This window comes from Arachis hypogaea, chromosome 19, assembly GCF_003086295.3.
Source record: "Arachis hypogaea cultivar Tifrunner chromosome 19, arahy.Tifrunner.gnm2.J5K5, whole genome shotgun sequence".
NCBI classification, from domain to species: Eukaryota; Viridiplantae; Streptophyta; class Magnoliopsida; order Fabales; family Fabaceae; genus Arachis; species Arachis hypogaea.
In genome coordinates this window covers 154,254,891-154,274,048 of record NC_092054.1, presented here as the reverse complement: position 1 = coordinate 154,274,048, position 19,158 = coordinate 154,254,891, and the positions used below count along the sequence as shown (strand labels likewise).

At 37.2% G+C, this 19,158-nt stretch overlaps 2 protein-coding genes across 5 annotated transcripts; both read right to left on the bottom strand.

The window, feature by feature from the left end:
- Nucleotides 1–393: 393 nt before the first annotated feature.
- LOC112776172 (uncharacterized) lies at nt 394–2,912 on the bottom strand. The gene is made up of 6 exons (XM_025820212.2): nt 2,655–2,912; nt 2,188–2,348; nt 1,550–1,755; nt 1,220–1,460; nt 840–976; nt 394–750 (listed from the first exon to the last, which is right to left on the bottom strand). Exons 2-6 carry the CDS (start codon nt 2,309–2,311, stop codon nt 523–525), a joined length of 936 nt encoding a protein of 311 aa, XP_025675997.1. The 5' UTR covers nt 2,312–2,348; nt 2,655–2,912; the 3' UTR covers nt 394–522.
- A 1,221-nt stretch (nt 2,913–4,133) lies between these two features.
- LOC112775619 (uncharacterized) lies at nt 4,134–7,316 on the bottom strand. 4 transcript variants are annotated; one of them, XM_025819373.3, is made up of 5 exons: nt 6,968–7,316; nt 6,578–6,775; nt 6,273–6,419; nt 5,459–5,673; nt 4,134–5,353 (listed from the first exon to the last, which is right to left on the bottom strand). In XM_025819373.3, the coding sequence occupies exons 2-5, from the start codon at nt 6,705–6,707 to the stop codon at nt 4,559–4,561; spliced, it is 1,287 nt and encodes a 428-aa protein (XP_025675158.1). In that variant the 5' UTR covers nt 6,708–6,775; nt 6,968–7,316; the 3' UTR covers nt 4,134–4,558. The 4 variants fall into 4 exon arrangements, with proteins under 4 accessions (XP_025675158.1, XP_025675157.1, XP_072084039.1 ...); XM_025819372.3 differs by having other exon boundaries at nt 6,873–7,270; XM_072227938.1 differs by lacking the exon at nt 6,273–6,419 and having other exon boundaries at nt 6,968–7,313.
- Between the last annotated feature and the right edge of the window lie 11,842 nt (nt 7,317–19,158).

The window sequence follows — 19,158 nt, the reverse complement described above, 5'->3', positions numbered from 1 at the left end:
TGTCGAGCAGTAAAAAAGCATCTGGAACCTTTTGTTGCCAGATAATTGATAGCCCATGTGAGATTCATGCATTTTATTAGTTTTTTGTGTTCCAATTGGCTTATGGAGAAAATGCTTTTGCTTCCTTCGTTTTTTGGAAAAGATGTGGCTTGCTTCGGCACTAACAAGGTTTTAAGCCGTAACAACGGTTTGACATTTGTGAATGATTTCATGAATGTGGTTGGGAATGATTATTAGATAAACATTTGCACCCGGCCTCCCACGACAGCAAAACCAATAATTGTTCATTAGGGGAAAGGATTAGAGGAAGGCACCAAGATATACATATACGCAAGACATTTTAGGATCCAGAACGATCTTACAATTGCGTAAGAAAGTGGAAGACAAAGGCCAAAACCATAATTTGGAAAGCTATATTTGACTTCACATTGATCCACATGTGAATCGCAAAACACTAGTCCACAATATTACAAGATCAAAGATCAGTTCCAGAAAACGCATATGACAACATAGGCAGGTACCTTAGTCAGGCAATGCGGTTCCTCGTTCAAGATTATTTTTAATCTCCAGTGTGTATTTACCAAAGGCTCGTTCAATCTTCTTGTTAAAGTGCTCATTACGATCATTGATCGAGTCAATATCTTTCTCTTCATGAAACCGTCTTCTCCTACTAAACGACTTGCGCTTCTCTTCCCTATCCTTTAGCTCCTGTACCATCTTGTCGATCTTGTCCTCTGAGATTTTTGGTGCCTACAATGTAAGGAGAGACTTGTCAGGAGATACACAACACACACAAGATCCTGAAAACGAAAATATGCTAATATTTGTTCGTAGTATACCTTTCCATACTGGAGACTTGAGGCTTCACGGTAGAACTCCGGATCAGCTTCTTTCATTCTATTGTATTCTTCTAAATCCACATCAATTTTCTTGGTCCGCTTTTTGTATGCATTGTATAGCGTCTTCTGATTAAAAACTGAACAAAAACAGCATATTAGCTTCAATTGATAGAAAGAAAAAAAAAGGGAAGAACAAAGGAAAGAGAGAAGTATAATACACACAAAAACATAACAAAGGAAATAAGCTACACTACAGCAGTGTACCAGTTTTTGAAAATTCCATTTCGCTTTAGCGACTTTTTGATAACACTGACTTGACGATAGCCGAAAATAAATATAATAAAAGGGAGTAAAAAATCTTGGATAAGTATTCAGCATACCATCCCAACCAAAAGGAGCAGGATCTTTCTCCCATTTCTTGTATTTCCCTTCTGCACTCTCTTGGGTGTCAAGCATATATGCCTTTGTCATATCCAATCCATTTGCATCGAGGAGTTTTCCAATCTTTTTCTTCCTATCCTCAAGCCACTTCTGTTTAGAAACACCCCTAGATTCGGTTGGAGCTTCCATCCTCTTTTTTTCAGCAGCTATTTCGATTTGATTTCGCTTTTTAGCTTCTTGCTGCCAGGGAAATAAAACAAGCCTAAGACTTCTTGAAAGGTTCGAAAAGAAACCAAGTCTTGAAACAAAAAAAATTCTGATTACATTACCATCTTGGCTCTCAACTCCATCCACTTTTTCTGTCTCCCCGAGAGATTTGCAAAGCCCCCATCCATCGTTTCCTCTGGAGCAGGCATGTCAGGTTCACTATCAGAATTTTCAAGAGCGGGCCTTTCATCATGTGTTTCCTCATCCGGATATAACTCTTCCTGGACAGCTTGCTTACCACGACTTCCACCGCTAGCTTGTGCAACTTCTGATAGACAAAGGAAACAAACGGTAAACACAGACAGACAAACTACACCAATCTATTCATTTGAAAAAGTAGAAAAAAAGTTTAATATAACTAAAGAAAACTTCTTTGCTCTTTGACTTATAAGTTTAAAATTGAAATGAAACATTGTTCAGCATGATAGGCTTATCTACTTAAGCTTCCTTTCTTTTACTGGTGGGATATGATCAAACACAATTATGGTCACCACACCTAGAAACATAATTTTTCCGGTGGAGATTAACAGTGACCTTAATGATTAACCGTGGTTATTATTCAAGAACACAAACAAAGCTAGAACTAAACAATAACAAGAAGGTAAGATTCAATTGCTTGAGAAAGTTAAAAAGCATGAATCATTGAAGCAAATCGTCAAATGAAATAAACAGAATAGACACTGATTGAAAAGAAACAAACCAGCTTCCTTTTGTTGCATCCTGATTTTTGCTTCGGCTATGATTCTAAAGCAGTAATCACTACATTCATGATAAGGATTGCTAGCATTCCGACAATCGGGATGAACTGCTCGTTCCTCAGACATCTTCTGCAGAATATTCTTAATCCCTCAAAACCTGTTCCTGCATCAATTAAAGCAAACAAACAAACAAATATCTTATTGAAGTTTCCGGCATGTAAAAAAAAATTATCATTCCACAAGAAATAGCACCAAACCCTAAACCCTAAACAAATCGCGCCTTCAGAACTTAGATGGAATTGAGAACAGAATTATTGCAGCTGACATAAATCGAAAATCAAGAGGATTAAAGAAATTGCTGAAAAAGTTGGGGAAATCGATTTTTCTGCGAAATAAAAGATTTAGAGAAGCTAAGCGAATCGATGGGAAAAACGTAACTGGAGAAGAGGAAGAGGTGAAAGAGACGAACCTGGTGGCAGTAGCGATCTGACAGTAGGGCTTCGCAACAAGCACGAAGCGAATTGGAATCGGATTTGGATTTCAGTATTTAGTATTCAACAAATTGAAGCTCCAATCTCACAGCTAACGCCAAACGGTATCTAATTTGATATTTTCCCCCTTTTTTTTCTTTCTTACTTTTTAGGGTTTGTGGTATGAAGTATGAAAATATGATTATGCTACGGTAATGTGATATTTTATAAATTATTGATAAAATTGAAAAAAAAAATGTGACTTATATATATATATATATATATATATATATATATATAACTATGCTACGATGACTTTTATGATATTTTTTATTAAAATTAAAACATAAAAAAACGACTTAATTTTAATAATATTTATATAATTATTGTAATCACTGTAATATAATTATATTAAAATTTATTATATATATATATACTTTTATTTTTAATTTATTTAAATTAATTTAGTAGTTAATTCGATAATCCTTACTGATACTGTATTTCGTGCAAAAAAAATCTTTTGGTGTTAAATAAGTTTTTTTATATAAAATATTGATTTTTAGTTTTGTGCTAACTTAGCAGATTAAATAATACCGTCATCTCTGAGAGAAGATTAAGGACCTGTTTGGATAAATTTTTGAAAAAAGATTTTTTTTGAGTTATTTTTTAAAAAAAAGATTTATAAAAAAATAAAAGTAATTTTATATTTGGATATCTCATACAAAAACATCTTTTTATTTATAATTATGTTTGGATATAACAATATAAAATTATTTTTTTATTTATTTATTATATGAAAAATATTTTTTTTTAAGAGAAAAAAATCTTTTAAAAAAATATGTAAATTACAACTTCTCAAAAAGAAATTTTTTTTTATTTTTCTAGTATTTTTACTTTTACTACTAGAAATTTGTCAAACACGCTAAAAAAAAAAGATATTTTTATTAAAGAAATTTTTTTTATCAAAATAATAACGCCTAAATAAACACTTAATTTCATTGGATAAAAAATTTATTTTAAAAATATCTTTTAAAGTAAACTCGTCTAAATGTGTTTCAGAATTTATCATTCTTTAATGAAACAAGTCATAAGATTCTATTTTGTGATGAAATAGAAAATAAAGTTCGTTCTTGTAAAATATCTTTTAAAATGAACTCATCCGGATGAGCTTAGAACAAAGTTTATATTGTAAAACAAATCATTTTGCTTTATTTTACAATATAAACTTCTTTTCTTTTTCTTTTTTGTGTAAAGTTTATCTTAAAATTTAGTTTAATTTTTTTATATATAATGTAAAATATCAAGTAATTTTACACTACCAAGACTGAAAGATTAAACACCAAACATCAACGATCTTTACTATCACATCTTACATCCATCCACACTAGTTGAAAACCTATTCAAGGATTTATTATATATATTACTGTCATAATTGAATACAAGCCCTTATTGGCTAATTCACACACTTAAGTCCGGAATAATTAAAATTTGGATACCCGTGTCATGGTTTAAAATTAAAATTGACACAAATTCAACTTCAAAATATTACAGACCATCATCAATCAAAGAGCACAGAAAGCAGGGAATAACCCCTTCGCTCCCAACAAACAAAATTCCCTGATGATTGCCATGCCATCAACCCAATTTTGTTGGGATGTAAGGACTGGGAATTATTAGATATATAAACAATAAATAAATAATTGAAAGTACAATTGTGAGGGTGCATGTGTAAAGTGTGTTAATATGCATTATATGCATTCATTGTTCTTCATACTACTTAATACTATCTTGGCTAGAAAATGTAACCTCCAAGCTAGTTTATTCAGTAACATATCCTACCCTGTTAACCATCAACTCAATACTAAATGTGCACTTCAAAGACCAAATTTCTTAGTTCTTGCATTTACAATAGTTGATCTAGCAAGGATTTGATATCCAAATTATCAACCTTGGACTTGATAGATGACATGTTCTTGTCCAGATCAGAAGACTTCAGCTCAAGCTCACTCAAACGCCCTCTCATCTCTTCAACTCTTGTTTTAAGATCAGTTACCTCTTGCTCTTTCTGAGCCAAAGTTGCCATTTCTGACTCCAACTCTTTCCTCAGCAATTCCACTTCGTGATTCGATTTGGCCTTCTCTGCCTCCACTGCGCGATGCTCGTTGATGTGTTCAATGTTATCAGCAATTTCATTGAGTATGCTACGCAACCAGGCAACGCGAAGTTGGGCAGATTCTACATCCTTGAGAATAGCCATCAATTCTTTGACTTTGGACTTTGTTAATTGCATAATTGATGCAGATTGCAACTCTTGGACAAGAAAACACACACACTCAATGTAATATGATCTCATCACAACTGATTCCAAGTGGCAGGTTTCTCCAATGTCTCCATACTTCTCAAAGATGGAAAGCAGGATGGGAGCAAAGCTCTCTTTGACATGGTACTTCCCAACTGGAACACGGGACTCAGATACCACAGACTCGGTGTCATCTCCATCACTATCTTCATTACCATTGTGTGTAGCAGAAAAAGCAAAGTCCATGGCAGCAGCTGAGGCAGTAAGACCCCCGGTATCATCAACAGAGGTGACTGGAACAACTTTGTTTGAACCATTTTTGTCCACTTCTTTCTTTGTCTGTCTTGGGTCGGCAAATTCCTCAGCATCATCCTTCGGTTGGACTTTGTGATTAACAGGCTGACAAAAGAAAAAAAATGGAAGAGACAAGTAAAATAAGCCAAACTTTTTTTAAAAAAAAATAAAGTATTGTTTGTTGAAATATGTAAGGAAATAAGGAATTACCATGATATCTGCGACGTGTATTTCTCCGGAAGCTGGTACTATCTCACTGTTTTTTGTTTCCATCTTTTTCCTTCCAGAGTCAGAATAGCTTGATAGGGGTGATGAAGCATCAGAGAGATAAATAGCCCCAATTTTCGAGGGTGGAACACTGTCAAGAACAGGAAGTTCTGGTTTTGATCCATGCTTCTTCCTGCCAAAGCTTAAGGAATTGGCAACTGAAATTTTAAAGTATTCTGGTCAGGCATATACTCATAGTGTGAAATTTATCTAGCCATATCAATAATCTACATCATCACCACATTTTCTACCGAGCCAAACAAATTAAATAAGCAGAAACGATAAGGCTTAACACTTTCATTAACCAATTTATATGCATGGACAAACATGCAAGACAAATATACAGGACATGTATCATTGCATCTATGAGATGGACGGCAGAATGATTTGTCAAATAATATAAATCCATTACCATGAAATGGTCAAACAAAATTAAATCAGTATGCAAGACAGTCTATACCATTTGTACACAAGCAATTGAATCAAATGATTCTAGATATCATTGTCAATCTTTAACTAAAAAGTTGAATTCCTGCGACACTTTTGCAGTTACCGGAAACATTACTCAGGTTCCCCCTTGAGATGAATCTTATTCTTCAAATCAAATCGTGTGAGAAAGACTTTGCAATAGTAAAATTCTTAGAGGGTGAAGAAATTCACTTACTGTATAACTGGTTAAATATTATTGGGACTAAAATCGTGAAATTTGATACTAAATGGTAGGTTACTTATTATAAGCTTAAATCAGAGTGGGAACCTGAATCAGCTCCTGCCACTCTTCTTTTGTTGCAATTTTCATCACACACATGGTAAGGATTAGATGCTTTAGGACAACCAGATTGAGAGCGTTTTTCTTCATTCATCTTTTTTCCAAGCTCACCATCAGTAACACTTCTTCGATAATCTTTTAAGGAAAAAAACAGAGAAATAAGATGCATGTGTTCAAAGATTGGAACTAAGCACTCCTAGACTAAAAACAAACACAAAACAAAACAACAAAACAAAACAGCAATAAAAGTTTGAGTGAGTAAAAAGATCAAACAGAAGGCGTGCATAACTAACCAAATCCCTTTCTGTTCTTGTGAGGCTTGTAGTTAGGGTCCTTGCTCTTGTGAACACAAGCTTCAGTGCATTCATGGTAGGGATTAGAAGCATACACACAATTTTGCATCACTCTTCCGTTCTGGGCCATTTCCGCTTTCAATTTCACAGTGTCTCTTCCTGCCTCAACTTTGTTACCACCAACCAACCAAGGTGTAACTGTTTCATCCAAAATAAACAAACTCAGATTAAACAACTAATCATATATTATATCATGATCATTCTAATAAGAAGATTTAGAGAGAGCAACACATACAGCAGGAAGAGACACCCATGAAAACAAAGAAAAGAAAAGAAAATAATGAAAAATAAAAAGCAATGATGAAAGAAAAAGAAAAAAGAAACACCAACCTAGAGAAAAGTCAAAGAAAATGTTAAAAGCAAAGAAGGATGAACACAGAAGTAGGTGCAGCAACCCACAAATTCCAAATCACAACAGTCCCACGATGTTAATTGTTTTTGTTTTCAAGAAAGCAATTTAATTTAAGGAAGCGTTTGTTTCTTGACCACAAGAGTTAATAAGTGTGTGTGTGTGGCATCACCAGAATTCTCATAACATGTTTCTAGGAACTGTATGACCATGGAAAAAGTGAAAATTAAAAACGAGGACCGAACTCAACAATCAATGTGAATGGATCTTTTGAAATTTTGTGTACAAAGTTTAATTGCGAGTATTATTAAGAAATTAAAGATAGTCAAAGTTCTAGAAAGTCACGCGCTACAAGTACAAAATTTGCAGCTGCATTTGTGCCGAAAATGCTGACGTCATTGATGAAGCTAATAAGTTAATCAGTTTGGATTTTGGAAGAATTTCATTTCAAATGTATCTTAAATATCGGTGTTTCGGTCACTTTAATCGTTCATTTTAGTTATAAAAGATTTATATAATATATATTAATTAAAATCGTTTTTTTTTTTTTTACTAAAGATATGAAATTCGAATCTGTAACCTCTTAATTGAGTATGGAGAGACTATGTCATTTGAGCTATTATTCAATGGTAATTCAAATCATTAAAATTATTGAAATATTGATGTTTTATATATAGGTTTAATTACTCTGCTGGTCTTATAGTTTCGCAAAATTTTCAATTAGGTTCTTATACTTTTTTTTTCTTTTAATTGAATCCTTACACCAAAATTTTTTTTAATTGGGTTCCTACACTTTTTTTTTCCTTTTATTTAGGTCCCTGTACCAATTCTTTTTTTTTAGTTGGGTCCCTATAAAATTAAGCCAATTACTATTAAGAGGGACTTAATTGAAAAAAAAAATTAGTGCAAGGACCCAATTTAAAAAAAAAAATATAGAGACCTAATTGAAAATTTCACGAAACTATAAGAATCAACAAAATAATTAAACCTTATATATATTTAAAGTTTTTTCAATAAATTTAATTTTGATATAGCTTTACACAATATTAGATTAAAGTTGCGTTTGATTTTGAGAATAGATAAGATAAAATATTTAAAACGAGATACAAAAATTAAAAATATAAAAAATAATATTTTTGTATTTTATTTAATAATAAAATAAAATAAATTATGAAAATTTAATTTAATTTATTTTTTATTTAAAAAATTTGAAAAAAATATAATAATAAAAATATAATTATAAAAAATTAATAAAAATAATAAAATAATAAAAATAAAATATATTTTTTGTTATTATCTCAGAATAAACACAAAATATATTAATTCGATATTTTTAAATATAATATTTTTGTTTATATTTTATTTGATAAATATAATTTTATATTTTTATATTTATAATTTAATGTCTCGTGTTTTCGTAATCATTTATGCCGTTAATATTTAAAATAATTATTTTTATTAATATATTATTATATAATTAGATGTATGTATAAATTTATTTTATATTAATTGTGACAAATAGACACCAAAAAAAATTGTGACAAACTATCTCTTGCCGTTACTTAGCTGCAAGTTATTGACGGGGGTTCTTCTTTATTCTTTTTTTAACATCTTTTTAATATTATTCAATGTCGATTGATCTAGATGAGTCAATATAATACAATGATACACGTCAGAAAAATAATTTTAAAAAGGATTATGTACTTTAAATAATACTCGTATTAGTATGTAGTTTAGTACGGTACAGCGATGCAACTTGTTTTTTTGCAATACTCTATTCTCTCGAATCTAATTCCATCCAGATAAACTGTTAATCTATCATGGGTAAAATAAATTAAACAACTCAATATATTTTTTAATTAGTAAGAATCTACCGATGTATGTGTGATTGACTGATTGGTAAACAAAGTATATTTTTTACTAGAAGATAGATTTTTTTATTTTTTTAAAAATTAAAAAAAATAAAATATGATCTGCACTATTCTCGTTTTACTAATACTAATCTGATTAAATTCGTCTAAGATAATAAATTGATAAAATAATAAAATAATATTTTAATTACTTAAATTAAAATAGAAAAAGGCTCACAAATAATAAAATTTAAAAAAATAATAAAATAATATATTTTTTCTTTTTTAATGTTATGCTAAATGCTGTTAAATATTTAATTAAGACTCAAGGAATATCACTAAAAAGGTTCTGAATTATTATGTTCAATAAAAAAGTTTCGATATTAATGAATGAAGTAAAATAAAATAACCATTGCTAAAAATAAACTTTATACAACTTTTACTTGGTTGAATAATAAATGGTTGAATTAGGAATGGATGGATAAAGGACCAAAATATGGGAAGGTGTTTGTTGAGTTACGAGATCCTGGATAGGTGTTTTCTGTATTAATATTGAAATAACTAATTTTATATCTATATCCACAAATCCACAAACAAACAAACATTTATGACTTTATGTTCTTTATAAGAAAGAAAGATTCCCTTTTGAGGTATTACAGTTTTTTTTTTTCTTCTAAATAAGCGTAGTAAAAGTACTTGTTAAGTTGTTAGGAAGAATTTACGTATATATTAAAAATTAATAACTAAAATTAATTATTATATATATATATATATTATTTTATATATTTTTATGTATTTAATATATTAAAAATAAATATAATTTGCTTTTAAATAAATTTTAATAAAAAAGTTCCTTCATAACATTCTTACAATATACTTCTAAGATATATAGTAATAAAATCTTTATCAAAATTGTTTGTATTATTACCAGTAGTATATAGTACTAATATACGTATCTATAATTTATTAAATATGCTTAAGAATAATAAAAATATAATTAATTAAGATAATAAATAGTTTATAATTCAATAAGAAATTTTGAATGTAAATACTGAAAATAATAAAAATTAACTTTTTAATAAATTAATATAATAAAAAATAATTATCCAAATCAGTTTTTGAAGATTTGAAAGGTGGATATAAAATTTTAAAAGCCGATATTTTAGTCTTAAGAAAAATTAATGCATATATTAATTTTTAATTTTTTTTCATCAGCCAAATCAGTCATTAGTCCAATTTTTAGCTTGACTCACAGAAAGTATTGAGTTGGCATGTTAACTTGGCGTGGCTATTAATTATCCACATATACAAAGAGGACAAAACACTTTTTGAATAGTAGTGAACACACGTTGTCGTTTTGGTGTAGAATGTAAATCCGAAAAAAATACATCTTCAATTTCATCATTGATCGTAGCGCTTGGAGCCGAGTCTCATAGCGCCTGACCTCCCGTTCCCGCATTGTACTTCTGCTCGATCTCCTTGTACTCGAACTGTCTGTAAATAGGTGACAAAAAAAGGCCTCTTTTTTCAGCTTTAAAACTTGATGTTTATGCTAATTTTATTTTTTTTTTAAATATGGCATTGGTTGAGTATCTATTTGTTGAATTGATTTTTGTATTGTTTTGATATAATGGTTTATTTAGGGTTTACAATATGGATATTTATGTACAGGAATTTTGTTAATTGGTGAATTGACATATAAATTAATTTTGCTTATGATGAATTTGGTTTATTCTTGATTGTTGATTGTTGTTGCTGTGATAATACTGTTTTATTAGGATTTTGTTTCTTTTTTTTTTAAATGTAGTAATGGGGATTTGGATTTTACCATAGACATATATCACTGCAATGTGCCTAATTCTCCTTCGTGTATTCTGTTTTTCGGATAAATGGTGAAATTTGAGTGTGAAAAAACTGAATCAAGAGTTTAGGATTTTTATTTTTTGTTCTTTTGTGGTAATTCCCCTGCTGGTGCTACCCCGTTACTGCTGGTAATGCCATTGTTATTTTTGGGGAAGATGCTACTCTTGTCACCACTATGATTCATCAACCTGATTTTTCTGTTGCTATTGGTGATTACTCTCAAAATGATGAAGATGCCAAGAATCCTCCTGTGAATTAATGTCACAAATTTTATATGGATTATTGCAATTAAATGATGTGGATTAGGATTGTAGTTGTGGTTAAAATGGTTGTATGCCTCAATAAGATAAAAAAGATATTTTGTTATTTTTGAATTGTTCGCGTTGTCAGCTCTGGGATCTAACTTAAATGCCATTGTTAACTTCATTGAGGTAAGATTATTCATTGTTTTTTATCATAATGATTTCAATACATCCATGGTTGATTGAAATGCTAAATATTGAGATTATATGTTATATAGCTGTTGCATGTAAAATCTGTGAATAGAAATGTGTTAAATATAATTATGCATTTCTTATTTTTAGTGATGGGTATATGAAGGTGTATATGGAAGTGCCCGAAGAACCCCAAAAAGATGAATGGATCTCACAAAGATTATTTTACTCCGACTTCTTTTGTTTCGAAAGCAGAATACCATGCTTTGATTGAAGTTTTTGGTGAAAATGACTATCTTGTCGGGACACCTGATGAACTCAAGTCTGCTCTTTCATAATCTTTCTCGACTTGAAAATTGGCCATTATCAATGTTATTGTTAATCTTATACTAGTTCAGAGTGTGGGAGGCTGCAGCACAAGAACTGATTTCTATATTATCTGTATTGCACTGAAAACTACGTTTTCTATGGTTTTTGTTTTTAGATTTCAAATTTCAATAATACAAATTACATAGTCTTGTGATTTTCTATGGTGTACCATGATATGATAAAGACACAAACTATATTTCATAAATTCACACAAATGTAAAATATTACATGATCATAATGAATACTTGAATAATGGAAATTGAATTTTACATATACTGATTACTACTATTTTTATCCCTTCCTTTTTGTTGTATGTTCTTAAGATAAGGTATTTTGAAAGTAAAAAAAAAAAAAGAAGGTACTTTTGGTACAATTTGTATATAAATAAGCAAAAGAATGAGAGTGGCAAAATAAAAAGGACTATAGAAATATCTTTCATGTCGTAAAATTATTAAATAGGAATTATAGGAATATCTTTCATTGAATATTTATAGTTTCACCGAATTTTCAATTAGGTCCCTATATTTTTTTTCTTTTCAATTGGGTCCCTAAGGGTATACAAGTAATTTCACAATTCACTAACATTTTTTTAACGTTTAACGTTAACAGGGACTTAATTAAAAAAATTAATGTACAGGGACCCAATTGAAAAGAAAAAAAAAGTATAGGGACCTGTACGGTTAGTCGGTTATCGGACGGCTTGGGGTTGCTTGTCGGGTGTGAAGGTGGGTCCCAGCCTTGGCCTGGATCCTGGGGCTGAGAAGCGTGGGCGGCCGACTTTCCGGATTCTTCGTGAGTAGAGGGGGGTACCACCTGTAATGACACTCCGACGCTCAAGTCAGTAGGTGTGCAGGTGGTAAGGAGGAAAAGTTATGATGACGTACCTTGGGGGAGGGGTAGGACCCTCCCCTTATATATCTTGTCAATAGGGCGGGCCCCACGAGGGAAGGCCTCCTTCCAGAAAGCTTCATTTCCCACAGCTGTCACGCAACTGGCAGTAAGGACGCGTGTCCGAGTCGTAGACCGAGCGGGTTATACACGTCGACCCGACTGTGCAGATCGGTTTGCCCGTGGGCCGGGGCGGCAATTTCACTCAGCTGGGCTGGGCCATAACAGTGCCCCCAACATGTCAGCTGCGGCCGTGAGTGCCGTTGATGGCGTGTTCTTTTTCTCCTTCGCGAAGGCGTCGTTTCGTCGGCCCTCGTGATGAGGACGCGCCTTCTACGCGCGTGTAGTCTGTTCGCTGCTGGGGTGCGCCCTTCGTCGCCTCGTTTCTCGCGCCGATTATTTCATGCTCTTAATGGCAATTCATAACCCCGCGAGAAAAGGCTATTATACCCCTGTCCTTCACGCTTCTCAGCATTGGTTTCCCTTGCAGTTTTCATTCGGTTTCACTTTAGTTGTACTGCCACTACATCTTCTTTGCTTTTTCCTCTTTCTTTCAAAAAACCTCCACCGCAAACCCTTGTTTCATCCAGATTCTTATCAATTCTTCGATCCTCTTTAATTATCATCCTTATCCTGGTAAGTTTCCTATTTTTTCCTTGGTATTGACGTGGTGTTGTTTATCTTCTTTGTTTATCTTCCTGGTTTTACATGTGTGTTTGCACTGTTGATGTGTACTGCTCGATATGAACTGCTTGCGTTTTAGCATTAGGTAGAGACTGTAGGGGGGTTACCATTCTAGGATTTTGCTTTCCTGGCCTCATTTTGATAATTATAGTTACTGGATAGGTAGATTCTAGTTTCTGGTAGCGATTTTGCAGTTTTCTGGTAGTATTACTGACCTCCCTACCTTCTAGACTGATTTTGAGTGGTGCCCCCACTGTAGGTATGGCTCAGCGTCCTGCCATAAGGGTCATGAAGCTGGCTGCATACGACCGATATGCATGGGTGACCTCAGATGTGAAGGAGACCCCAAACCAAATGTCCCTGGAAGAACTTGACGAGTTCCGTCAGGCCGACTACCTTTGTGGAGGGACCGATGAGGAGTCTAATTACGCGGCTTTCGTTCCTGCCGACAACGAACGAATATATGAATTAAACTTACACTCTCCCCAGGTTCCCGATTGGATGTGGTTGTACAAGGCCATGTTCACTCACCTGGGAGTTCGCCTTCCCTTCTCCCTTTTTTAGATGGCGCTACTTAATCGTTGTGACGTGGTGCCATCCCAACTGCATCCGAACAGCTGGGCTTCCATTTGCTGTTTCGAGATGGTGTGCGAGCATCTGGAGTTGCCGGTCTCCGTCGAAGTGTTTCTTTTTCTCTTTACTTTAACAAATCCTTCCAAAGAGGGGAGGGCTAAAAAGGGCTACATGTCCTTTCGGGCGGCCCAAGGTCGGCGGATCTTCGGTATATTCGAAGATTCGTATCATGATTTTAAGGACAAGTATTTCAACGTCCGTCCCGCGGAAGGTCGGCATTCCTTCTGGCTGACATTAGAAGGGGAACGCCGCATACCAACTTATTGGAGTCTCGGTGCGGGGGCTAACGCCTTTACCAAAATAACGTATAAGGTATTATCCCCAGAAAATAAGAGGGTTGGCGACGTATTGTTGGCTATTTTTGGGAAGAACCTTGTTAACCCCCCATATTCTCATGGGGGATCGGGACATGGCTAGGAATTATATATGTGAGTAGCCGTCTAGTGATTTTTGTGTTTATTCTTGTCTCTTATTTTTCTGCCGATCTGACGACCAACAGGTTTTCGTATTTTGTTGTAGTGTCAATGTCTACCAAGGTAACAGGACTTGATGCTTTGTTCAACACTTTTCTGGCTGATGGCAGCGACGACGACTCTGCTACCCCCGCCCAAGAGGTCCCGGCGGATGACGTTATTGAGCCCGAGGTCCAGTCCCAGCCTGCCTAGGGAGAAGGGGTCGGCACCAATGCTTCTTTGGGTCCTCAGCCGGAGGTAAGGGTTGGTTCAGAGAATCCGAGTTCTAAGGAAGAGGGTGATAACCCAAAGAAAAGGAAACCGTCTGCTAGCCTTAAAGTTGAGATGCTTGATGATAACCAAAAGAAGAAGAGGCCGTCTTCCAGTCCGGAGGGGGTTCTCACCGTTATGGAGAAGAACTTTGATGCTGGGAATTTTATCGATTCCCAGTTGCTTCCTGGCATGGAGGACTTCTTCTACGGTGGAGACCTTGCTTCGCAAGTGAGGTGGATGTACCGCACTTTACTCCGAGGGGCCACCATAGCGAGGAAGGCGGAATCCGCCCTGGTGAGAGCGCGTTCTTTGGAAACGAAGCTTGAATCTTTTGTCAAGGCCAATACCAAGTACAGAGATGAAGTGAAGTTGCTTCGGGAGCAACTAGCCTCTGCCGAAGAGAGGGCCAAGTCAGCCGAAGAGAAGGCTAGGAGAAAGTGAAGACCTCTGATGCTGTCGTGGTCCGCCTTACTGAGCAGGAGCTTACGTTGGAGGGCCAACTTAACTCTTCTCAAGGTCGGGTGCCCACACTGGAGAAGGAGCATGATGAGGCGCTTTCCTTGGTCAAGACGGCTCAGGCTGAGACTGCTGAATTTAAGAAGTATAAAGAGACCGTGAAGCAGGGCAAGAATGCCATCCTGATGACCGAGGAAACTCTCAAAGCTCAAGTAAAGCTGCTGTCTCCCGACTTCGACACCTCGGCTGTTGACATTTTCAATACTATCAAGGATGGCAAGATCGTCGACATGCCGAAGAAGTGACTCGTCCTTGTAACTTGTGTGCTTTTGTAACTTGTAATGTTTACAATCTTTTTGAACTGTTCGAATTTGTTTGCCGCCTAATCGGCATGTGACAAACTGCTTTTTTCCAGCCTTGTCGGCGCTTACTTTTCTTTTTGTTCTTTATCGTTTTGTTGGCATTAACTATTTGTTCATGAACATTTTACCGTTTAGTTGGTAATTAGCGAAGCCAGGTCATGGCTTTTATCGTTTCAATAGCCGCATATTTTGGCGTTCGTTAATTTCGTGGTGCCCGAGGTGATCAGTCCCAGGTTACCGTATCGACTTGAGACCATTTACTCGTCGTGGTGGCTTAATTAATAACAATGGATGCAAAAAAAGGGAGGAGATGACAAGTAGTTTATAAATGGTAATAGTAAATGGCTCAAACGTAAAGTGGCTCAAACGTAAAATGATAGCAAATATATGACAAGGATAAATAATCCATCATAAAATGTTCTTACTAAGCCGGTGGATTTGTTCTAGGAATAGAATCTTCTCAGATTGTCCGTGTTCCACGTTCTCGGGACTTCCTTGCCGTCTAACCGCTCCAGCTTGTAGGTGGCATTGCCGATCACCTCTTTCACCCTGTAAGGGCCTTCCCAGTTTGCCGTCAGCTTTCCTTCCCCCGGTGTCGGGAGCCCGATATCATTGCATCTTAGGACCAAGTCGTTCCGTTCGAACTCTCTCTTGAGCACCTTGGCATTGTAGCGCAGGGCCATTCTTTGCTTTAGCGCCGTTTCTGATAAATGAGCCATCTCCCTGGCTTCATTCACCAAGTCCTTTTCCACGGCCTCTTCGACTCCTCTTAAGAGTAGTCGCGGGCTCAGCTCATCGATTTCCACGGGTATTATTGCATCTACCCCATAGGTGAGCCGAAAAGGAGTTTTCCCGGTAGCTGACTGTTGAGTTGTGCGGTAGGACCAGAGAACCGAGGCTAGTTTGTCTGCCCACGCTCCCTTCTTCTGGTCAAGTCGTTTTTTGAGGCCCTGCAAGATGACCTTGTTCGCGGCTTCAACTTGTCCGTTGGTTTGGGGATGCTCAACTGACGAGACCTTTTGCTTTATGCCCAAATCGGCAAGGAATTCTCCAAATTTTTTATCAGCGAACTGTGTCCCGTTATTGGAGATGACGGCTTCCGGGATACCAAATCTTGCTATTACCTGCCTCCACATGAACTTCTGACAATTTGCCGAGGATATGCTAGCCAACGGCTCGGCCTCTATCCACTTTGTATAATAATCAATGGCCACTATCAGGTACTTGACCTGTCCTGGCCCGACCGAGAAGGGTCCCAAAAGATCGATTCCCCATTGTGAGAACGGTTCCCCATTGTGAGAACGGTCGGAAAGCCGTCAGTAGGCTGAGTTTAGTTGCTGGTGCTTTGTGGAAGTTGGAATTCTCCTGGCATCTTTTGCACCTTCTAACGAATTCCTTAGAATCCGCCATCATTGAGGGCCAGTAGTAGCTGGCTCTGATGAGCTTTCTGGCTAGGGCCTTTCCTCCGATGTGGTGACCGCAACATCCTTTGTGGACTTCCTTGAGGACGTAGTCTGTTTGGTCGGGACGCAGGCATTTCAGCAGTGGTTGGCTAAGCCCTTTCTTAAACAGCTGGCCCTGTATGATCGCATATTTAGCCGCTTCTCGCCTTATTATCTTAGCCACCTTCTCGTCGCTGGGGAGTTCAGCCTTTTCTAGGAAGTCGATGATCAGGTTCATCTAGGAGGGATCTGCCTAGGTCAGATGTAAAGCTACCGCTGGTTCTTTTATCAAACCCTGAATGAGAGACCAGTTTTCCGTCCCTGGTTTTGTGCTCGCCAGTTTTGATAGGAGGTCTGCCCATGTGTTCCTTTCTCTCGGAACGTGCTGGGTCGTGACCTCCTCAAATTGCTTACTCAACTCTCTGACTTTCTCCAGATATTTCTATAACAGTGAGTCTTTCGCTTGGTAGGTCCCATTGATCTGAGAAGTGACGACCTGCGAGTCACTACATATCTCCAGTCGGGTAGCTCTGACCTCTCCTGCTAGAGCTAGGCTGCCCAGCAGGGCCTCGTATTCTGCCTGATTGTTTGACACCGGGAACTCGAATTTGACTGACTACTCGTATACAACTCCAGTTGGATTTTCTAAGATGATTCCTGCACCTCCGAACGTTTGGTTGGATGCTCCGTCCACATGGAGCTTCCATTGTGTGTTTGGTGTCCCGGCCGGATCCCCTGTCACCTCTACCAGGAAGTCAGCCATGGCCTGAGCTTTGATCGCGTGTCTGGGTTCATACTGTAAGTCATATTGGGAGAGTTCCACAGCTCAGGTCATCATTCTACCCGCCAGATCAGGTTTCTGGAGTACTTGTCGGATTGCCTGATCCGTCCTGACGATCACTTGGTGTCCTTGAAAGTACTGCCGCAACCTTCGCGACGAGGTCAGGAGCGCATATGCCACCTTCTCCAGCTTGCTATACCTTAGCTCCACTCCTTGTAGTGCTTTACTCACAAAATATATTGGTTGTTGGGTCTTCCTCTCTTCTCGCACCAAGACCGCCGCCAAGGCTTCGTCGGTTACTGCCAAGTACAAGTACAACACTTCTCCATTTTTAGGCCTCGCGAGGACGGGCGGCGCTGAGATTATCTCTTTGAACTGTTTGAAAGCCTCCTCACATGCCGGGGTCCACTCGAATGCGATCCCCTTCTTCATCAGGTTAAAGAAAGGCAGAGCCTTGGCTGCCAACGCACCGAGGAAACGGGATAGTGCGGTGAGTCTGCCCGCCAACCTTTGGACATCTTTCACGCTTCCCAGGCTCTTCATCTGTAGGATTGCTTCACACTTTTTCGGGTTTGCTTCCACCCTCCCCCCTTTTGGGTTATCATGAACCCCAAGAATTTTCCAGCTTCGACGGCGAAGGCACACTTTAGTGGGTTGAGCCTCATTCTGTGCCGATGAAGAGAGGTAAAGACGTTTTCCAGGTCACCTATGAGGCCGTCGGCTCTGGCGGTCTTGACCAAGATATCGTCTACATATACCTTTACCGTCTTGCCGATGAGGTCTCTGAAGACCTTGTTCATCAGCCTCTGGTATGTGGCCCCTGCATTCTTCAGTCCAAACGGCATTACTTTGTAGCAATATGTTCCTCCTGGCGTTATGAATGCTGTTTTCTCTTTATCTGGCTGGTGCATCGGTATCTGATTGTACCTAGAATAGGCATCCATGAAACTCAGATACCGGTAACCCACCGCCGCGTCAACAAGAGCATCGATGTTGGGTAGGGGGAAGGAGTCCTTGGGACATGCTTTGTTAAGGTTGGAGTAATCCACGCACATTCTCTATTTCCCACTGGGGTTTTTAACCAAGACCACGTTCGACAGCCAAGTCGCGTAGTTGAGTTCTCGAATGAAGCTCGCTTCTAGTAGACTGCCCTTTCTTGGGACATTTTTCTCCTTCTTTGGTCCACTGGCTTTGCCTCCGGTCTCACGGCTGGATGGTGCGACATGAATTGGGGGTCTATACCCGGCATGTTGGCCAGGGTCCAGGCAAACAAGTCACCGTTGGCTCTGATAATCTCTATCAGGGTTCTTTCAAGTCATGGGGTAGGTTTCTGTTTACAAAGGTAAACTTCTCATCTGAGTCGCCAACCTTGAACTTTTCAAGGTCCCCCTCTGATTCCGGCCTGTTGGCCAGGGTCCAGGCAAACAAGTCACCGTTGGCTCTGATAATCTCTATCAGGGTTCTTTCAAGTCATGGGGTAGGTTTCTGTTTACAAAGGTAAACTTCTCATCTGAGTCGCCAACCTTGAACTTTTCAAGGTCCCCCTCTGATTCCGGCCTGGGTTTGTCATCGACTCTGGCGTCCAGGTCAGCAAGAAAAACACCGGATGCTTCTTTAGACTTCTTTCTCAGGGAGAGGCTGGCGTTGTCGCATGCGACCGCCGTCTCCAGGTCTCCCCTGATGGT